The sequence below is a fragment of the Prosopis cineraria genome, unplaced genomic scaffold (genome assembly GCF_029017545.1).
Source record: "Prosopis cineraria cultivar Desert tree isolate PC_DT_omini unplaced genomic scaffold, ASM2901754v1 PC8, whole genome shotgun sequence".
Lineage (NCBI taxonomy): Eukaryota > Viridiplantae > Streptophyta > Magnoliopsida > Fabales > Fabaceae > Prosopis > Prosopis cineraria.
In genome coordinates, this window is record NW_026555339.1 from 18082192 (window position 1) to 18103146 (window position 20955).

At 31.9% G+C, this 20955-nt stretch overlaps 2 protein-coding genes and 1 long non-coding RNA gene across 3 annotated transcripts; 1 reads left to right on the plus strand and 2 right to left on the minus strand.

Moving 5' to 3' along the window:
* Positions 1–278: 278 nt before the first annotated feature.
* Positions 279–3800, plus strand: LOC129318622 (uncharacterized). The gene is made up of 2 exons (XR_008595263.1): positions 279–672; positions 1552–3800. It is a non-coding gene; the product is annotated as an uncharacterized LOC129318622 (long non-coding RNA).
* A 7067-nt stretch (positions 3801–10867) lies between these two features.
* On the minus strand, positions 10868–13899 carry LOC129318621 (disease resistance protein RPV1-like). Its single transcript, XM_054963477.1, has 3 exons — positions 12128–13899; positions 11854–11981; positions 10868–11069 (listed from the first exon to the last, which is right to left on the minus strand). The coding sequence occupies exon 1, from the start codon at positions 13822–13824 to the stop codon at positions 12190–12192; it is 1635 nt and encodes a 544-aa protein (XP_054819452.1). The 5' UTR covers positions 13825–13899; the 3' UTR covers positions 10868–11069; positions 11854–11981; positions 12128–12189.
* Positions 13900–14046: 147 nt separating this feature from the next.
* LOC129317415 (disease resistance protein Roq1-like) lies at positions 14047–18028 on the minus strand. The gene is made up of 3 exons (XM_054961744.1): positions 17598–18028; positions 14483–15584; positions 14047–14367 (listed from the first exon to the last, which is right to left on the minus strand). The coding sequence occupies exons 1-3, from the start codon at positions 18026–18028 to the stop codon at positions 14047–14049; spliced, it is 1854 nt and encodes a 617-aa protein (XP_054817719.1).
* Positions 18029–20955: the final 2927 nt, after the last annotated feature.

Genomic DNA, 20955 nt, shown 5'->3' on the forward strand with positions numbered 1-20955 from the left:
TTTAAAAACTTTAAATTTAAATGTGCAGTTAAAGAATCTTAATTAAAATTCTCCCATATTTTTATATATTTTGAATATTATGATGAGAGGAATTGATAGTCTAACGGCAAGTAAAAACTTTGTAAGCTTTTATAAGATTCTAGAATTGAATTTGACTAATGCCTAAGGAAAACATTTTCATTTTTGTCATGGCTTCTATAAAATTACCTTGATGGCCCTACAAAAAGAAAGAATATATATGATATTTTTCCAATCCCTCCATTATTCTTGTGCGATCATCAGCAATACCTAGAGAGAGGGAGTGATAGGAGACTGGATCAAGAAGCTTTCTTGTTTCCCCATCGCGCTTCTTGCTTCATCCTCGTCTGACGCCGGCCACCGTGAGTACTCCTGCCCGCAAGTTCTTCTTCCTCGTTCAGCTTCCCTGGATCTCTGTCTCCCCTGTTTTCATTGTGCTGTACCGGTATGATTGATGGGGAAAGCTCGACTTCTTCCTTTCTTCCTCCTCCTTTGTCCGTTTCATTAGCCACCGGTAATTATGGTGCGGCTATCGTCGCTTATAGAGGCAAAGCTCGTGATTTTCCTTCCCTTCCCCTGCTTCACGTTGTCAGCCGTGGACAGCATCTTCTTCCGTTTTGTTCTGGGTTGATGTTGTTGTTGATTTGAGGTCAGGTGATTCCAATTTCTCTTCTATTCTCACGCTGGATCTGTCTACATGTGTTGGATGGCTGAAAATTTTGATTCCCTTTTCCCTGTTCAGCTGTTATATATGTGAATGTGTGAGAGGGAGGAAGTTGAGCAAGCTTAAAATTAAAATTGAAGTTAATGCTTGTGAGGTGTTTGATAAATTGTTTTTTAGAAGGATTTTTCTTGATTATATATGTTTTTTCCTGAAATTTCGTTAATTCTTTTGTGAAGCAATTTTGGTTTTTTTACTATTTAGTTGTGAATTAACTTGAGTATTGCAAAGAAATTTAATGATTATGAAGTTCTTGGGTAACTAGTTGAATTGTTGGGGAAGAGATTTGAATCTTAAAAAGTTATATTGAGTGGATTGGGGATGATGCACACTAAGCCTTTGATAAAAGGCCTGAGAGGGGATTGTATTTTAATTGGGTAATTAACTATGGCTTACTTGTTTGAGTTGAGATGTCTATTTTATGATTTAAATTTTTGAATGCATACAAGTTGTTTGGTGAAATGTGTAAGGGGGAATTTTTATTGACTTGAGCATTTGAGTGTAATTGTTGTGCCAATGATTGGGAAGGAAGCTAATCAGTTGATCTATTTGAATGCCCTGGAGACTTTAAGAAGTTGTTAAGATAAATAAATAAATATTATGCAACTATTAAAAGTAGCTTGTTTAATGCATCAGACCTCACCACCAATTGTTAAAAAAAAAAAAAATTGAAGTCCTCGTTTTGGCATGCTAACTGATGCTAAGGACGTTGTAGGAATTTGAATATCCAGCTTGAATTTTTGTTGACTTGAGTTAGCGAATTCATTATTTCCAAGTTTTAATAAGCTCTCTCTTTGGTTAATTTTCTTCAGGTCCTTGTCCTAGAATACATGACCCAAAATTGAAAGAAAAGTGTGAAATCATATTCATTATATTCATATGTAATATAGTGTTTTGTGAATGAATAGTATCAAATTTTTAAATTGTTAAGTTGCATGAGTCTTGCTGCAGTTACTCACGTACATTTTTCCCTTGTTTAAACTTGATCATATTTACATGAAATTTTCTTTTTGGGTCTTGGATTGAGCTTCTCTATGTGCTTATATCATGGAAGTCCGTGCATCCTGTTTGTATGTGATTATCTTTCTAATATGTTTTGAGCTTAATGTCTCCCTCTTCCCAATATTGTTTGGTGATAATATAACTTATACTTGGAAAGTAAGGGTAGGAAGAGATCAAGAATAAGGAGGATAAAACATATTTCCTTTTTCATTATACCCCAGAACCAACAGAAATGGCAGTACTGAACATTTATCTTGTGTCTTAGGGCATTTGCAATAGCTTACCCTTAGGACGCCAACAGCACAGCACAGCCAATTTATTCAAATAGTACAGTCTGATCATAACTGAAGAGACTATTTTTGGACCTTGGGAATTCTGTCGTTCCTTCCAACCCTCTCCATAACAATGAAAAGTGGAGCATCCCTTATTTCCTTTTCTTTTCAAGTCAGAACAATCCCAATCAAAGGTCATCAGTCTTTGCAATCCACATTTCTTCAATTAGACTAAACAACCTTGTTGATACATTTTATGAAAGGTTTTTCCTTTTTGAAACCATAAGATCACATGTTAGGTGACAATATCGGTTTGATATTAGTAAATGGGATGGTATAGAATTGATCTTCAAGTACTGTGTACCTAACAAGGCTACATTTTTTTTTTTTGGGGGGGCCTAAAATCAACTAGTTTATTTGATGGGCTTTTTACCTGGGCTCCATTCATTTATTTAGCTTTTGCAATGTGAGGAATTGGGAACTGTGATATCTTTGGGGCTGCGTATCTAGTTTGTGATTTGGAATTGTCAATTGGAGTACTTGATTGGGAATATACTTAGCTACTTGTCAGTTTTTTCAAAAGTTGTGGACTTGTGGTGGTTTATTGCTTTGTTTCCCAATGTATTTACAGGTTGTGGATATTATCCTTAACAACGAAAATGGAAATTATTGAACTTAAAGCATGTGTTTTGCACTAAACTCATCTTTTAATGACTTTTTTAAGAAAAACCATGGGATATACAATACTATTGGTGATTTGTAATGAAGCAACCTTTATGCATGGCATCATATACTCTGCCTCAGGGCTGACCAGAGTTCATCATTCATATTGTAGGTAGCAAGTGCTTGGTGCTTTTAATGTATAATATCTTACATCATTAACTCATTCCCCTCTCTTTATATATTTATATTGTAACATAGATGTATTGATTTTTTTCCCAAGATGTTCTTATCCTGCAATCATTATTGAATAATATGCAGAATGCTATGTCAGATATATAATCATAATTGATTTGTTTCTAAGGAAGCTTTTGAACTCAAATAGTGACATTTTACATTCTAACCAAGAGCAGCTACAGGCAGATGCCGGTATTTGTTGACATGAAACTAAAATTTGTTATCTTTGCAAACATTAAATAGTAATGAAACATGTAATATTAAATTTATCAGAGTAGTGCAGCAAAAGCGTGGAGTGCGTTTGAACCCTATGGGTTGATAGCCATCTTAATGGTAGATATGGGCTTTTGTCCATGTATTCCGTGCCCAGTCACATCCTATTTTTTTGGGCATGACAAAACTAGCTAGTTTCTATTCCTTCATTTGACACTTATGAATTTTGATTTATAATTATATTTTGATATATTTTTTCAATTATATTATCTCTTTTGTTCTTCATGAGATGTTATACTTGATACTTAACATATAATTTATGAGTAAACTTGATGGATTGAGAGGGGAAGAGTAAGCCATAGTTTGATTAGGAGTTTGGGTTGCACAAGAATAAATCAATCCTACATAAATAGGGAGTAATTAGTTGAGAGGTAGTTAGGACACTCACTATACTTGATAGAGTCAATTTTAAGTGTAGAAATTAGTAACCTATACGGTAGATCCTGAACACGAATGCTTCTATTGATTGGAATCTCTCTCTCTCTCTCTCTCTACACACACACACACACACACACACACACACATATTTATTTATTTATTAGTGATTTTTATTATTTGTTATTTTCTTCTGTAATTCTCGATTCAAAAATTAATCAAAATAGAAAAATCTTCGTCTACTTGTGTGTTAGACACCTGGCTATAGGTAATTTCTTACTACAATCTCGTATGTATGCAGGAGTGACCAGCATTACAAAACTCAAATACATGTAGAACTGCCCTTATGATTCGGAGTTTACTATATATGTTATAATATTATAAGCAATAGTTTAATGGGTGTGATGTTTTCAATGCCACAAGACATAAAAAGGTTTGGTCCTTTTCCAAGAAGCCACATTAGAATTACCATAATTCAATATTTTATTATCAAACAAAACACCTCACATATGCTATTAAGCATGACTACTACAACTTTTGTTTATAATTATGCATACACAAGAATAAACTATTATAAAATCCAAGCAATTAAAAGGCAAGAAGCAATCTAAAACAACATTAATATATATGGTTCACACCTATATATTGATGCATCCACCACACAAACTTTTTCACTCGGTGATCTATAGCATATACCTTACAATTTGTAATCCATGTGTCTGAAGCATTAACTTGGGTTTAATTTCCATTGCGATCCATGACTATTGCTGCGATATGATCTTTTAACAATTCTGCATGTTTGTCCGAAAGGTTTTCATATACCACCTCTAGAATACTTGTGAAATTCACAACACATTGAAGCACAACCTTTGGAACAAATTTTGCCTTCAAATATTCTTCATTAATATCTTTCCATGCATCTCCTAATTCTTTTTGCAACAATTCATAAGCTTGTAGCTTTGAAACCCCATATTGATTCATCAAACATTCAACTGCAGATGCAACATATAATTTTTTTTCTCAAACTGCCAAACCAAAAATCAAACACTTAGTGCTTGGAAAAAACTTAGGAATTCCTTCACAATGTTATGTTATCTAAAATTTCAAATATTAACATCGTACTTTATGAGAACCCATGTCACTTATCACTCTACCAATGATTGATGATGCTCTTACCATTTTGTGAAGTTGGGAAATCCAATCAAACACATCTTTTGTTGATAAATTCCTAAGGCAAAGTAAGCAAGCCAACATGAACAAAGGATAACAGGATGTCCAAACTCCATTTTCTATGTACTCTCGTATGTTAGGATGTAACTTTGGTTATGCCACTTGGCTTCAACCAAATAAGCTTTTCCTCGTTGGAACTATATGAGTATAATAATAGACATTATTTAAGATAAACCTACAAATTAAATTCACAGTCATTTGCAAAATGAATTTATATATGTTGAAAAAAATATCCCTACTGCTTGTTTAACATATGGAACAAAGCATGATTTTCCTTTTTCAGTGGTCAATAGCTCCATTTTGTTAAATAACTCTTACACAGCCTGAAATATTGCTTTCAAGCATTGTGGGAGGTGCTTTAGAGCACTATCATCCCATATGAGAATCAATGTGAAGTGAAAATATCATCTTTCTCGACTATCTATAAATGATAAAAGCATTAATTCAAAAATTATATTTTCATAATATAATAACAAAAATTGCAAAAAAACTAATTTTAAAATTATGCATCGAGAAGATATAGAAAATAAAAATTTGTGATTATGTGTGTGAGTTGTTTATTATTAGTCAATATCAATTTAGAAGTATTTAACCTGCGAATTACTTGTGTAAATGGTTCAAGTTCTTCAATTGTGCTATATGCATCGTATGTATCATCAACTGTAGAGATAGTAGCAACTAATTTACCCATAATTGTCCTTCTAATTATATATTGAAGCTCAAAATATACACCTAATGGCCAAAAGTAACCTTCTACGACTCGGTCCCTAGTATATGACACTTTCTTTGAAAACTTTTCCCACCACCTACAATGCAAATACAAGTTAGGATTATTCTTTTAATGTGAGATGTCTAACTTCTTGGATGAAATTGATAAGCAAGTTAATTGACTTACTCGATAGTATGGTTTACTTCCTTCTTGCGTAGTGCTTGCACACCGTTAAAGATAAGGATGGCTAATTCTAATAATGGATCACTTTGAGACTTCGAAGCCTCTGTCGAGTATATGGGAATGTAATATCTAGACTCCAACTTGGGTAAACCTTTGCGAATAGGATATTTTAATGCATGAATTACATTTTGTTCAAGGCTAGGGCTCATGGAGCCCAACCTTGACTGCAGGTGATAAGAAGTGAAGTTTATAGCTTTGTCAAGAATTTCTTCTTCATGGATACCAAAATGTGTAGCCTCATATAAGCTCAGCATTCCAACCACATCTTTAATCAATGACTTCTTGAAATCATCATTTTCATCTTTGAATTGATCAATTACATCTATGTATGTCTCTATTTTAGAAACAAGAAGTTCCAAAAAGCATGCTTATAACAACTTGCAAAGGATACAAATAGCATTACCATAATTAAACATACCAAGTGGTGCATGGTAACCTTGTTGTCTAAATAAACGAAATTAGAGAGAAATGGTTTGAAGATCTTTTCCTTTGAAGGGAGGAGGGTTCTCATGCATGTTATGCAATATTTCTACAATCTCACTTTCAAAATGATATGACACACCTAAATGTGTAATGTTGTCAATTAAGTCCAATTTCTTTGTAATATCCTCGACTCAAGTGAGTATCATCTTTTGAACTTAATTCTTCAAAAGTCGTAGTTGTTGTTAAATTTCCAACTCTCCATTATACACCATGAAAATTATATAACAAGAGGTTTCTTCACCCCAAAAGGAATAAAAGGGATAATTTCAAGAATAATTTTTATTTATAGTAGACACTGATATTAAATTAAAATATTTATAATTCATATATCTTCCTTCAACTCTAATTCTCTAACTTCAAACTAATCTCAACTTTCAATCATATAGAAAGGTTAAAAACATGAAAGAAAATGTTGAAAGCACAAGAAATGAAAGGGTGTTGAAGAGTGTAATTAGCAGGATAGGAGCAGAAGCAAAGGCAAACAAATGATACTGCCAAATATTGGGACTAAAACTGGTTATGGATCGCCTTTTTTGAGAAGTAGGACTTGAGGAAGACATTCTTGGTTTACAGCTTACAAAGTAGGGAAAACTTATCGTTTAGCTTAGCTTTATACTATTATGTAAATCTCTATTTATAATACTCAGCATGCATCAACTATAAAGTCGTGCAAATTAATGAACAAATTAAGGCAGTTAGAGGATGGAGAGATCACTACAACGATATGTGAACTTTGATTGGAGGATAACGCTTGAAATTTATTAACATGATGTTGACGTTTGAACAAATTGCTATTCACAAACACATTTTAATTGGAACAATCAATCTCTATAAAGAACCCTACCTTCTACCCCACATAATGATGATAGAAATTAGATTTGGATTCAGTGACTGTACTTAATTTAGATATTGAGTACATGTAGCATCTGAATTGTTGAAATTCAAATCGATATTTCTAAATTCATCCACTTGAGATTAATGAATAAGTAAATTTATTTAAACGGTTAATTTAGATTTTAACGATTCAGATATTATAGGCACTCAATACTTATACTAAGTATAGTTACTGAATCCAAATTCGATAGAGATCTCTATCATAGGTATCATCATATTAAATGTGGGCACAATAGGGCTATTTACAAACACATTTTAAAAGTAATCCTATTCAAAACATATTTGGGCATTAAATATGAGCACTTCTCCTAATGAAAATTTGAACCTTTGTGTATGATGTTGTAAGGTATTAGCTCATTTCACTAGATCTAACCCCCATTGGTAACAACAATCATTTTTTGTTGCCCTTCACTTCACCATAGTTTGTGTAAATTGTGCTTGTTAGCTTCCATTTTACCAAATATATATTTATATAAGAAAACATACAGACTTGTGCCTTTTTGACATATATATATATATATATATATAAATTGTGCGCGCGCACAATTTATATATATATATATCATTGTTATGTCTTGTATATAGTCTCCAGGAGCCGATGATGAAACAAGGGTGCTTACGTAAATATAAAAACTTTTCCACATCCATTTGAAAAAAAAAAAAAAAACTCTTTCATCCTACCGAAGGCATTAGTATGTTGAATGGTAAAAATATGTGTGTGTGTGTGTATATAGTGTATGTGTGTCTATATAAAGAATCATGTGCTCTGGAAACGGGCATATTTTTTGTTAAGCAATCTTAATGAAGATTCTTTGTTAGATTAAAGAAAACACTACCTTTCACTCTTTTGCTTTTTAATTTTATTTATCCATGAACCTTGTAATATTCTCACAAGTTTTATTTCTAATGTGAAATTTAACATCTAAAATTTAAAATATATTAAATTAATTATAACCAATTCAACTATGGCTCAGCCATTAACTGTTAAACTAGTGCCTCATTTAGTTTAATGGCTGATCCAGTTTTTAACACCTTTGAAATATAAGGGGTGATTTGGGAGTCATAATCAAGATTTGGATATATATGTTTTGAAGAGTTTTTCTTAAAGAATTTAGTTCATAGCTTTTACGTGAATGATTGTCGAATACTGAAAAATTGAAGAAAAAAATCAAATTAACTGTAAATCAGGCATTATTCACTAATTACTTTTATTTGGAATTTTCACGAAAAGACATCAAAGAGAGTGATTTTGAAAGGACTTGAGAAATGTTAACTCGTGCTAAAACTGGAGTAATGGCGAAAAAATGATATTCCCAGTACATGGATCTATCATCAGAATCATGGTGCTATGGCACCATCGCTGACCCAACATGAATAGCTTCACTTAGACGATGACTTTTGAGGGCTCCTTCTATATTATTTGAGGGTTAGTTTTGCTCACTTTTACTCATTTTGGACCGTTTGGTTGGTAGAAAAGTATTTTCTTTTTTAGATGGAAAAAGGAAAATGTATCTATTTCATTTTATTTCTAGATACAATTCCCTTTTTCTTTCCAGAAATGGAGGATGATTAAGGTTGGGGATGCAGAAGATTGTTGGCATGAACTGAAATCCAGCACTAATTAATAGTTTCCTTGTTCCTTTATCTTTCTTCTATATCGATCATTTATTACATGTTTGGTTGGCTTTGTATTTTGTTCATAGGAATGTTCAATTTATGTAGTAAACCTTTGTTTTGGATTGTTATATATAGTTTGATTTTGGATTAGTAGATGATAATTTATACCTTTATTTGTATTAATGTTGTGTTTATTGATTTAATTGTGTTTTTATTTGTTATAAAGGCAGTTAGGAATAGGAAATCTGTACTAAACTTTCAATTGAATCGTGTAGGATCAAGTATTCGATCACTGGATGCATATAACATCCAAATTTTTCTTTGTTGTATTAAATATGTTTTTAATTTTTCTTTGGTATGCCCAACTTCAGATTGTGTAAATTTTCAAAGGAAAACCTCCAAGTTTCAATTCTAATTTTTTTATTAATTTTGATTGCACAAAATAGAATATAATATATATATATATATATATATATATATATATCCCTTGTTTCGAGAACACATGCATGATTCCATTATTCAGCATATTAGAGGCTACGTGCCATGGAAACATATATAGTTACTAAATAAATCAAATTAGCAAATGATTTCACACACACACTATTTACTGAAATAAATCACAGTAGCAAATGATTTCTCTCTCTCTCTCTCTCACACACACACACACACACACTTACATTAACTAGTTCTTGAAAGAAAATATTTAGTTGCAAAACTTGTATATGTATTTAGATACAGTAATTTACAATTTAATTTTATCCTTCTATTATCTAATGCAAACAATTAATTAATGAATTTTCTCGTGAACAGAAGAGAAAATAATACATTAATCTACTTAATTTTGAAATCAAGTTCACAAATTCTAGTTTCCTACCAGCATTTATTTGTCAAAAATAAGAAGCATTCAAGCAACTGTTGGGTTTGAATCTGACCTTTGTGTATGTATCAACTTAATTGGGAGAGGTCTATATTTTGCCTTTGTACTTTTGAGGAAATAATCTTTACTGTTGATTGAGCCTACTTCTGGCTTGTATAAGAAAATAAATAAATAAAAGAAGAAGCAATCATGAGCAAAAAACATTCATCTAGCACTGGTGCTTTGTTTTATGGATTTAATTTGACGTACTCGAATTGTTAGAGAAGCTATTGGGTTCTTCTTAAAATTGATACTCTGTTTTATAGATATCATAATAATTTTTTATGATATGATTGGACTTTTTTGTAATTTCCACATGAAAAAACTTAGGAGAATGACAGTTCTGCCTGATTTGCAGTAACTAGCTACCTGCATGGGTTGTTCTGTTTCTGCATCAATGGCCATGGCAGAATATTTTTAGTGTTGATTAGCTGCTCAATCAACTTTGAATTAGAGTCTATGCTCGACATTATAAACATAAAATTATTGCTTATTAACTGACATGATACATAAAGCTATTTTGTTCTTCAAACAAATTAAAGAATTCAAATAAAATGTGCAGAGCTATTTTTCCACATTAAAATTTTTAGCTTTTATACTAATTTTTACCACCACTTCCACCATCATTAGCCATGACTATAATCAATAACCATCACCGACTATCACCATTGGTTACTGATGTTAGCCATCACCATCAGTAGTTATCAATATTAACAATCCCATCCACACTACCTCTAGCCAGTTGCCCCCATTAGCTATCGTCAATCACCTTGGCTAATAACCATCGATAGGCATCAACTATGACTAATCATTATCATAAACTATTATTATTAATTACTAGCAACTGCCACTATTAGCAATTTTTTTAAACTCAAACTATTTTAAATTAAAATAATCAAACAGATATTTTTTATTTTGTTTTAAAAAACAATTTCTAAAACTGTGGTTTACAAAATAGTTATAAAAATGAAAAATAAGAACAAAATCAAACAAACACTCCATTTTCCGCCATATATTGTTTTAAAACATTACCATGCAATCAAAACCTATGAAATCCCAACAAATTTTAGTAACAAAAGAATTTGCAATGCTCCAATTATATCAAGAATATGTCACAGGTTAGTTTCACTATTTGTGTCCATCTTAAGGCCCTGAGAGTTGTCAAAATATTGCTTGATCTTATTGGTTCATCAGTTCTGAAGATATTTTAGCGCTATAATGGCATTGATATTAACATTTTGAAGACCAACGAAATTTTAAGGTTTAGCACACGTGCATAAAAGGAAGATGTTGAGTTACCAATTTTGAGTAAATAAGGGAATGTGTTGTGATGTTTCAGCATCAAAGGCTGTGGCAAAATTTCCATGTGGTGTCAGCGAGCTCCCAATCAACTTTGAATATTATTTGCAGAGTCCATGCCTGCCAATTCCAACATAGAATTATTGTTTATTAATTGACGTATAAGATATATAATAATGAAGATTTACTTTTAATGTAAAAGAGAGCATGCACTTTTTTTTTTCAAATTTAAGCTGACATTAATCAACGTAACAATTTAATTTAATTTTAACTTTCCATTTTAATGCAATATTTCAAATTTCACGCAACCAAAAAGAACCGAAACAATAGCTTAATATACCTGATTTTGGAAGTAATGAAACACAAAATTCTAGTTTTCTAACTGAACAGTACAATAATATTTGTTGTTGCCATGCTTAGATTGTTACACAGGATTTCCTGTTAACGTCACTAGAAGTGAGAGAGAGAGAGAGAGATCAACTGGGTATTTTTAACATTGGTACTCTGTTTTATAGACATAATTTTTAAAGATGGAAGATGTTATATTTATTTAATTTGTTGAACTATAGATAGCTGAAAGAACTCATTCAATTTGCTTTCGAAAATTGATTATAAATCAATATAAATATTGAAAGAAAATGTGAAACAACATACAACAATTCCATTTCTCTCACATAATTCAAAGCCACGAATCCAATCCCTTACCAGCAACAAGTTTTGGCATGCTCCAAGTCGACCAAGAATACTGTCTCTCAAATGTTCATCAATTCTAAAGATTATTTTAACATTATAATATGGCTTTGATATGACAATTTTGAAAACCACTTAAATTTTTATTATCAACACCAACGTATATATTTATGTTTATAAATTGCAACATAAATGGCTGTTTCAATAATGTTACCATTTTGGAAGAACTACTTGAGCCTGTTGTTCTGTTTCATCGTCAAAGGCAGTGGCAAATTATCCTTTTGATGTCGGTGATCTTCTTAATCAGCTTTGGATTGTATGATGAGTACTCTGTGCTTCCCACTACATACATAAAATCATTCTCATTAATTGACACAAGATATATAATATATTTTTTCAATAAAAGAACGGATGCAAAACTTTATTCTCCCATTCTTTAGCTCATATACTAATTGACAATTTAATTTTTATCACTAATTAAACTGTACCTTAAACTGATTGATTTTGAATACAGCAACAACCAACTCTACTTTTCACATACAAAGGTTGATCAAACAGCATCGTCTTCTCCAAGTTCTTGATGACTTGTGGAACTGCATTCACTCATTTTTCTCTGCCACTCTTCAACATATTCTCCTAATTCTTCCTGGCTTGCCAAACGCCACCCACACTTTTTTATTGAAAATGAACCTCGTCTTCCACTTTTACTATCGTCTTTTTTCGCTTCATGCCCATTAACACTCCAAATGGTCGTTCTACGTGTCATCAATGTCAACCTAAGTTCGTCTGTATGTAGTTCCCCACGACCATATTGCAAGCCACTAGGAGTAAGGAAAAAGATGAAAAGATGAGGTTGATTGCCCTCTAGATCCAGCTTCCATCTTGTTTCAAACCATGAATCATTTGATTCAGGAGTTACAAAAATTGAAATATAAACAGAGTTGTATGGGTTTCTACAGTTTGATGGCATTGTGCCTTGTACTACAAGACATAGAGAAACTCCCCACTTTTTGTTCGAACAACGAAAACGAGAGATGTCTATTTTTATTGATATAATGCAATCAACAAGATTATTCGTTTTATCAACCTCGTCCTCTAGCATACGACTTCGTCTAATTCCCCAGCCACAATACTTAAATTCATGAAGAAAATCAAAGTTTTGATTATGGAACCATGATGGAATTTCATTCCCTGGAACAAGCAATTCTCTTGGGATATATCTCAAATAAGATGATGAAAGGAACTTCCACAATACCTCTGAAAAGTGTTCCATTGAGGGATGACAACAAATTGCATTTATAAATGACACATTCGGTGGAACATCTGGAAATGACAAGAGCCTCTTGCAGTGATTCAAATCTAGAGAGTGAAGACTCAACAGATTAGAGACAAGGCCATAAGGTAGCTTAGTAAAATTATTTCTGGATAGATTTAAGCGAAACAAGGATGATAATGAACTAAGATCATCAGGGATTGAACCATCACTGAGATTACAGTCTTGCAAATTCAGTTCTTTCAATGATGATAAACTTGAGAATAATGAAGGAGGAAAAACCAAACTTCCAGCAGGAAGGTAGCCAAAGTTGTTCCCACTAAGATCAAGTTCTTGTAAAGATGAGAAGCAGCCAAGATCATCCGGAATTGATCCAGCTTTAAGATTGCAATTCCTTAACCTTAATTTTCTTAGTGAGGATAAGCTAAAGATAGAAGGAGGAATTGTCAACCTTATAGGAGCTTCAGAACCTGTGAATCCAAGTGTTCTTGAAATTAGGGAGAGTAGGTTTCGTGATGAGTTTGATGAAGAACCATTGCATCCATCTACATATAGCTTACTTAAATGTTTCAAACCAACAATGCATGAAGGTATTGATGTTATAGCAGTTCCACTCACATCCAACTCTTCTATACCTTCGTTTTCATCCAAATTATTTGGCAATGATTGAAATTTTGCACAGCCATCTATATTGAGACTTTTAAGAGACTTTAAGTTACTAATAGAATCTGGAAGGCATGCAAGATTTTTGCAATCTTTCAACTCAATTATTGATAAGTACTCCATGTTTTCCCCAAACTCAGGAAGCTTTCTAAATTTTGAGCAGCCAGAGAGAATCAATTTTCTCAAAGAATCCATTTCCAGTCTACTAGGTAGAGCTTTAAGATTTTTGCAATCTTTCAAACTCACCATATTAATTTTCTTATGTTGTCCCGGGGATGGATGAACCTTAATAAGTTTTACACAGCCTTCAAGAATCAATCGCTCAAGATTTGGAAGCATTGAAAAATTAGGAGTATAAATCAGATCTTCAGAATGACTTAAATCCATAAACTTCAGCTTTTCAAACATCTAGCCAAAACGAACAAAGCATAGAAAATATTATACATGAACATTTCAAAATAATAATCTAGCTTAATATAAGGTAAGCTTGAAGTTATTGTACCATATACTTACAAGTGTATCATTCCAAAGTTGTACAGTATTACTGCATTGCATTTTGAGTTCAACAAGTTCAATTGGATGAATATCCACTGGAAAAGATTTCGATGGATATTTCTTCCACCGAAGAATTCTTAGTGAACTTGGAAGACACTTGAGTCCAAAGGGAAGGTACACATCACATGATATGATGAGTATTCTAAGAGCATGCATCATTGAGAATGCTTTAGGACCCCATCGTGCTTCACATTGCCCAAGAGATTCAAGATATATAACTTCAATTGAGTCTGTGCCCTAGTGACCAACAATTATCGAACAACTAATTAAAGATGATGAACAATGTAAATAGTAAATATAAAAGTTTCAAAAATAAATACATAAAATGTTGCCAAATACTTAATAAACTTACTTTATTATGTGTCAATACATGATTAATATCCTCTTTTGACCATAACCTGCTACGTTTTCCAACATCAATTGATTCTTCCAAAACAATACTTTTTCCCATTTCTTGTAATATATCATGCATACCCAAACACCCTCTATCTGTTTCAACTAGCAAGCATTTCTCAACAAGTGTCTTGATTCCAATAATTGGATGAAACCCACAAATTTCTAATATTTCTATGATTTCATCTTTAAACTTTTCTTTGAAGAAACATGCAACATCTAGAAATATTTTCTTCTCCAAAATATCTAATGAATCATAACTTATTTGAAGTCTATTTATAATGTCATTTGGTAGAACTTGCTTCATTTTCCCCAAAACATCTTTCCACTCAAGCATATTTCTTCCACAAAGATGACAACCCATCACTTTAAGTGTCAAAGGAAGGCCTGCGGCTTGTTCAACTACACTTTTAGACAACTCCAAATAATCAACTGGTGGTTGATCACTTTTAAAAGCCCATTGACAAAGAAGTTGAAGTGATTCCTCATCATTCAAAAATTCTGCCACATATGTTTCAAATTCTCCATGCGCTGTCAATAGTTGCTTATCCCTAGTTGTCACTATTACTCTGCTTCCTGGACTTAGCCAATCTTTCTTTATTGCAAGGAATTCGAGTTGGCTCATTTCACTAACGTCATCCAATACCATTAAAACTTTCTGTTTGCATAAAAATCTTTTTATCATGTTCTTTCCTTCATATTCATCATCAATATGATCAAATTCCTTGTTTCTCAGCTGTAGAGAACATGAAAGAAATTTTCTCTGCAAGTGAACCAATCCCTTCTTTTTAGAAATTTCCCGAACATTGGCATAGAAGTATGAGGCATCAAATTGGCTTTGAATCCTCTGATAAATAGCTCTTGCAAGAGATGTTTTGCCTAGACCGCCCATTCCCCATATTCCAAGCAAGCATACATCATCCAACCCTATCCTTAAAATTGAACTCAGTTTGTCTATCTTTGACTCAATACCCACAAATTCATTTTTGTCATATGGTTGTCTAGGTTGTAATTTTGTCCAAACCTGTGTGACAATTTCCTCGATGAGCTTTGATTCATGCCTACATGAAATAGAAGAATAATCATAAAATTAGTTTTCATTCACATATATGACAAATATAGAATATTTTCAAATTTAAAAAATTAAAAGTAATACTCAAATGTCCAAATAATTGTAAGGGAAAATTACAATTACAAATAGATCAAATACAAGAAACTTATAAGTTCCACAAATTTGTGATGATACAATTAGGTTTCATGAGACTTGGTTATAATTCATTTACCATGTAAAATGACACAAATGTCCTTGAATTCTCACTCCTTTGACTAGTGTTGGCAGTCGTTGACCTATGACTGGTTGCTGTTGACCAGTCATTGACCAACGTTGACCAATCAAGAAATATTTTTTTTGAAAAAATATTTTCACTGAATTTTTCATATTTTAATATTTAGAAGTAAAACATCACTTTACAAGTATATCATCATGATTTACAGAACAAACATCTTACATTTACAAGTTGACCTCTTACAATATTAATAGATTAATATTTGCAAGTCAACTTCATAGACTTACAAGTTAAAACATCTTAATTTACAAGTCTAACTCATAAATTTGTGAACTTTAATTTGAAAATATTAAAGTATTAGTATTACTTTGGCAAAAAAATAAATGAATTAATATTGTAAGAGGTTGACTTGTAAATATAAAGAATTTTACTTGTAAATCTTAAATATTTATTTGTTAATATGTGATGTTTGACTTGCAATTTTTAAAGTATTAATATTTTAATAAAAAATTTTAAAAATTATTTTTGACTGGTCAATGCTAGCTGGTCGATGATTGGTCAACAACTACCGGTGTCCAGTCAATGCTAGTCAAAGAGGTGAAAATTTAAGGGTATTTGTGTTATTTTATATGAGAAATTAATTGTAGCCAAGTAACTTGAGTGTATTTTCACAAAGTCATGAAACTTATTTATAAATAAGTTTCTTATATGGGGCCTAGTTTGAACACTCTAATAATTAACGTTAGTTTTTAATTCAAAAGCAATCCATGTCATTTCTTGCAATTGTATACGCATAATTGCAGTAGAAAGTTGTGTTGTTTTTCTCCTATTCTTTTGGGCCCCACTCATGATGGTTGTGCGACATTCCTATCTTTCATGTTAGAGTATGATAATAAATTATTTATCACCTCTTGAACCAAACAAATGATCGTTAAGGGCATATTTGATTTTTGTTCTAATTTTCTTTTTAAAAAAAACTGTCACGTAACACAATTTTTAGAATTGTTTTTAAAAACAAATCTAGTTGAAAATCTGTTTGATTATATTAATTTAAAAATAATTTTAAAATTTAAAAATAAACTAATAGTGATAGTTGTAGATGGTTAATGATAATAATTTATAATAGAAATTCATCAAGTTAACTATAACTTTTAATAATAAAATACAACGTATCTTAAAAATAAAAAAATAAAACAAAAACAACTTGAAATTGTTTTTGATTTTTTATTTTTAAAAACAAATCTTGTTTTGAAAAAACAAAACAAAAACAGTTTTGAAAATAACTAAATAAAAAATACTTATCCAAATAAGTTTTTAATTTTTTTATTTTTAAAAATAAAAATAGTTTTAAAAAAATAAATAACAAACAGGCCCTAAAAATCCCTCTCCTCCCTTCTAACAAAACAAAATAAGGTAATATAAAAAAATTCCCCTCCTCTTGAACCTATATAATTAATGGAATTCAGATTCATTTCTACAACTTCTCAAGGTGTATATATCAATTCAGATTCATTTATATAGACTTCGATTATTTTAGCAAAGATTAAAAATTATATTTAACATGCCTAGATAATTAAGATCAACTAAGTGGTCGAATTTTATTTAAGAATAATAGAATTTTCTGACCCTATGATGAGGAATAAAGAGAGAAAAGAACGATCATTTATCTGATAATAATATTTTCTTACCAAAATATATCTAAATCATGCAATATTAAATACTATCGTTGGAAGATGAGTTGAAGACAAAATAATTTATCATCCATGCGCTGAAATAATAAAAACTTGCCTATTTAAAGAGTGATAGCCAGATATATCTGCAATTTCTTTTAAGGCATCTCTCCATCCTTGCACCTTCTTAGGATCATATCTCTCAACATGTTTTTGAAATGCATGTGCAAAGGCTCCTCCTTGATATCTTACATGAGATGGATCTAGTTTATAGAATACTGGGATAACTTCTCTCCCCAAACACTTTTTAGATTCAAGAATTCTTTGGAGTTCATCCAAACACCAATGTGAAGAAGCATATTTTTCAGAAAGAATCACAAGGGAGATGAGAGATTTATCAATTGCTTGAAGTAGTTGGTCAGAAATAATCTCTCCTCTCTCAAGCTCATCGTCATCGATAAAAGTTTCGATACTTCTTTGTTTAAGTGGTCTGTGAAGCCTGTGCGAGTATCTGCTCCCCTGAAACTCAGGAAAACATGATACTTCCATGGTGAGATAGCTGAAGAGGAGGACATAGAGGCTGTTTCAGCGCTAATTGCCATTGAAAGTTTGTGTTTGATTGAAGCAAAAAAATTAGAAGGCGTGAAATAGTAATCAAGAGACAGCTTCAACTAATATTTGATCTAGCTAGTACGTCTCAGGGAAAGTTTATAGTCAACACGATGGATACTTGATATTGCATTATTAGTAATTTATCAATTATTAATTTATTATTTTGGATTCTTCCATTTGCTAGTTTTCTCTTGGAATTAATAGACAGGAAACCTAACTCAAATACTCATCTGGTTTGGCGGCAAAACAAAGTTAGTTTCAATATTTTGTCGTCTTTCAGGATTATTATTTTATGTTTTTCTCTGTAAGTGGAAGATTATAGTATTGTCATCTTTAATAATTTATTAATTCATTATTTTGGAGTCTTCTACTCTGCTTCCTTTCTATTTTAACCATTACATACGGGCAATCCCGACCGGCACCTTAACTCTACCTTTGTTTTCTTTTAACAAAAAATATTTTCTCATGGAAATAGATGAGAAACCAACCCAATACTCATCTGGTTAGGCAGCAAAATAAATTTTTTCTTCGTTTTTTTGGTTCAAGATGAGACAAAGCCCAAAATAGAAAAACTAGCAAGAAAGCAAACTGAAACAAACAGCAAGAAAACACCTAGCCCGTAAACCACACTTATCTGCTAAATGAATAAATCTTCAACCATATCATATGCCACACATTAATACCTTCTATCAAATTGAGACTCAAATTAGCACACCCCCTGATGTACACAAAATATTTCATTGCAAATGTATGGGTCAAAGTGCAACATAATTATATGTTATGATCGATCCCACAAGGAATCAAGCATAATAGAAATTAGGCAATAAAGTTCCCTTTTTTTTTTTTGTTCACATTAAGCAAAATCAATTAGAAGCGATTGATTAGGCAAAATTAAAAAGTAAAATGAATGAAATGCAATGAGATTCCCAATGCAACAACTACAAATGTCCAATGTAACATAGAGTTACTAATCCCTTGCTAACTTTATAGATCTTGCTTTTTACCCAATTAATTAATTTTAATGTTAATTTTATTAATCTAGAGTATTAATGGCTATAAGGGCTTTTCGAACCTCAAATAACCCTCTCTCAAATTAATTAATTACATTATTTCTAACAAAATTATCCAAGAGGCAACTTTAATTTTAACTCACTCTAATTTGATTATATGAGACAATTAGGTATTTTTCTATCCTAATTATAAATTAAATCATAATCTAATCTTATATTACTCAATCTAAGGGTCCAAATGAGATTTTCCTTTATCAAGGAAAAACCCCAACACTTAAATTCATATTTAATGATGGCCAAACATTAAATAGACAAATTAATGTAACATTGAGCGACCAAAATTAATATTAAGCATAACCAATGGGTAAAAACAAGTTCTAATCCACCAACAAGTTCATGGTTACTCTAGGTCAAACGTGTTCAGCTACTAACAGCCATTCAAACAGCACAAAACAACAATATTCAGCAAAAGATACATTAAAATGTAGAGAAAAGGAAGAAGAAACTTAAGAAGAAAGCTATTTCTATCACCCGTCCCCAAAAAAAAAAAAAGTCAGCACATTTATTCCCTTCACAAGCCACGTTATACACTTGGACTTCCCAATCCCTTCTTAAACCACTATACACCTTCTGCAAAAGCTTGCCTTTTCCCCTACGTTCAAGCTTCAAATCTGAATCTGATTGACCAATACTGCTGCATCTAGTTCCACTTCCATCTTCCTAAATCCTGCCTCTTAACTTTGCTTAAGGCCAGTAATTAATTAAGCCCCATAACTCAGCATTCACAACATTACATATTTTCAATGATAGATAGTGAACAATTTTCTATCCCCTCATTGTTTAATAGGTGATAATTTACCGTTTCCCTTAATACATACCTAACTTCCAAATTTTTCTTACCTTCACCCAAAATGCTATGATACAATTAAACTTGCATGAAAACAAAACTAAGAAACAGGTCATGGCAAGTTGACATGTTCTTCACTTTCTATTGATATTATAAACTGAAAAATCAGTACATCCAAAGAATACAAAAGAGCAAGCATATACATAACCTCTCTACTGAGTTAAGAGTTTTTGTCAAAGAAAATCAAAATGTTATTGAGGAATCTACATTTTTTGAAGACCATTAAGTTCCTTTAATGGTTGCATCATTCAGCTTGGCATTCCTCTGCTTTGCAACCTGAGACACGAGGAATCAATTATATATATGTAATGGCCAGGGAATTTAGAAATTTAAAAAAATGCAATAAATAATTAATTTTAAAAAAATCAATGATTGTAAAGGAAAAAAGAAAACGGAGGGGGATCCAACAATAGTAGAAAAAATAGTTATGTAACAATCCAAAAAAAATTAATTAACAAATAAAATTTAAGAGTATTGTTATAAATTTTAAGGAAATTTTATTGGTTGTCTAGGTGGAACAGCTTATTTTGTCAAGTCACATGAAATTATTGAAATGCCCTTTTAGGGAAAAAAAAAACGAAAGAAAATGCAAGAGAAATATACTTCGGCCATTTCTAATTTGTTTTTCCTCTAATCGATCATTTTCATATGCTCCGGAAAAAACTAGAACAGAGAGAGATCATTCTTCGTTCAAACCCTACATTTCCCTTCTTCCTCCTCCATCATTCAGCCGTCGTCGACCAGTGCGGCAGCTCGTCTATGCTTCCTCCATTGCCGTGGGTTCATTGCCACCGGATTTCTCTTCTCAATTCTGTTTTGCGTCGCCAGAACTTTTTTCTCGTTCCTGTCTTCCGTCAATGTTGTTGTGTGGGTGCAAGCAGGTGCACTCAATGCTTCCATTCTTCTTCTCGTCATCATCTATCCACACTGCCAGTTGCCTTTCAGTT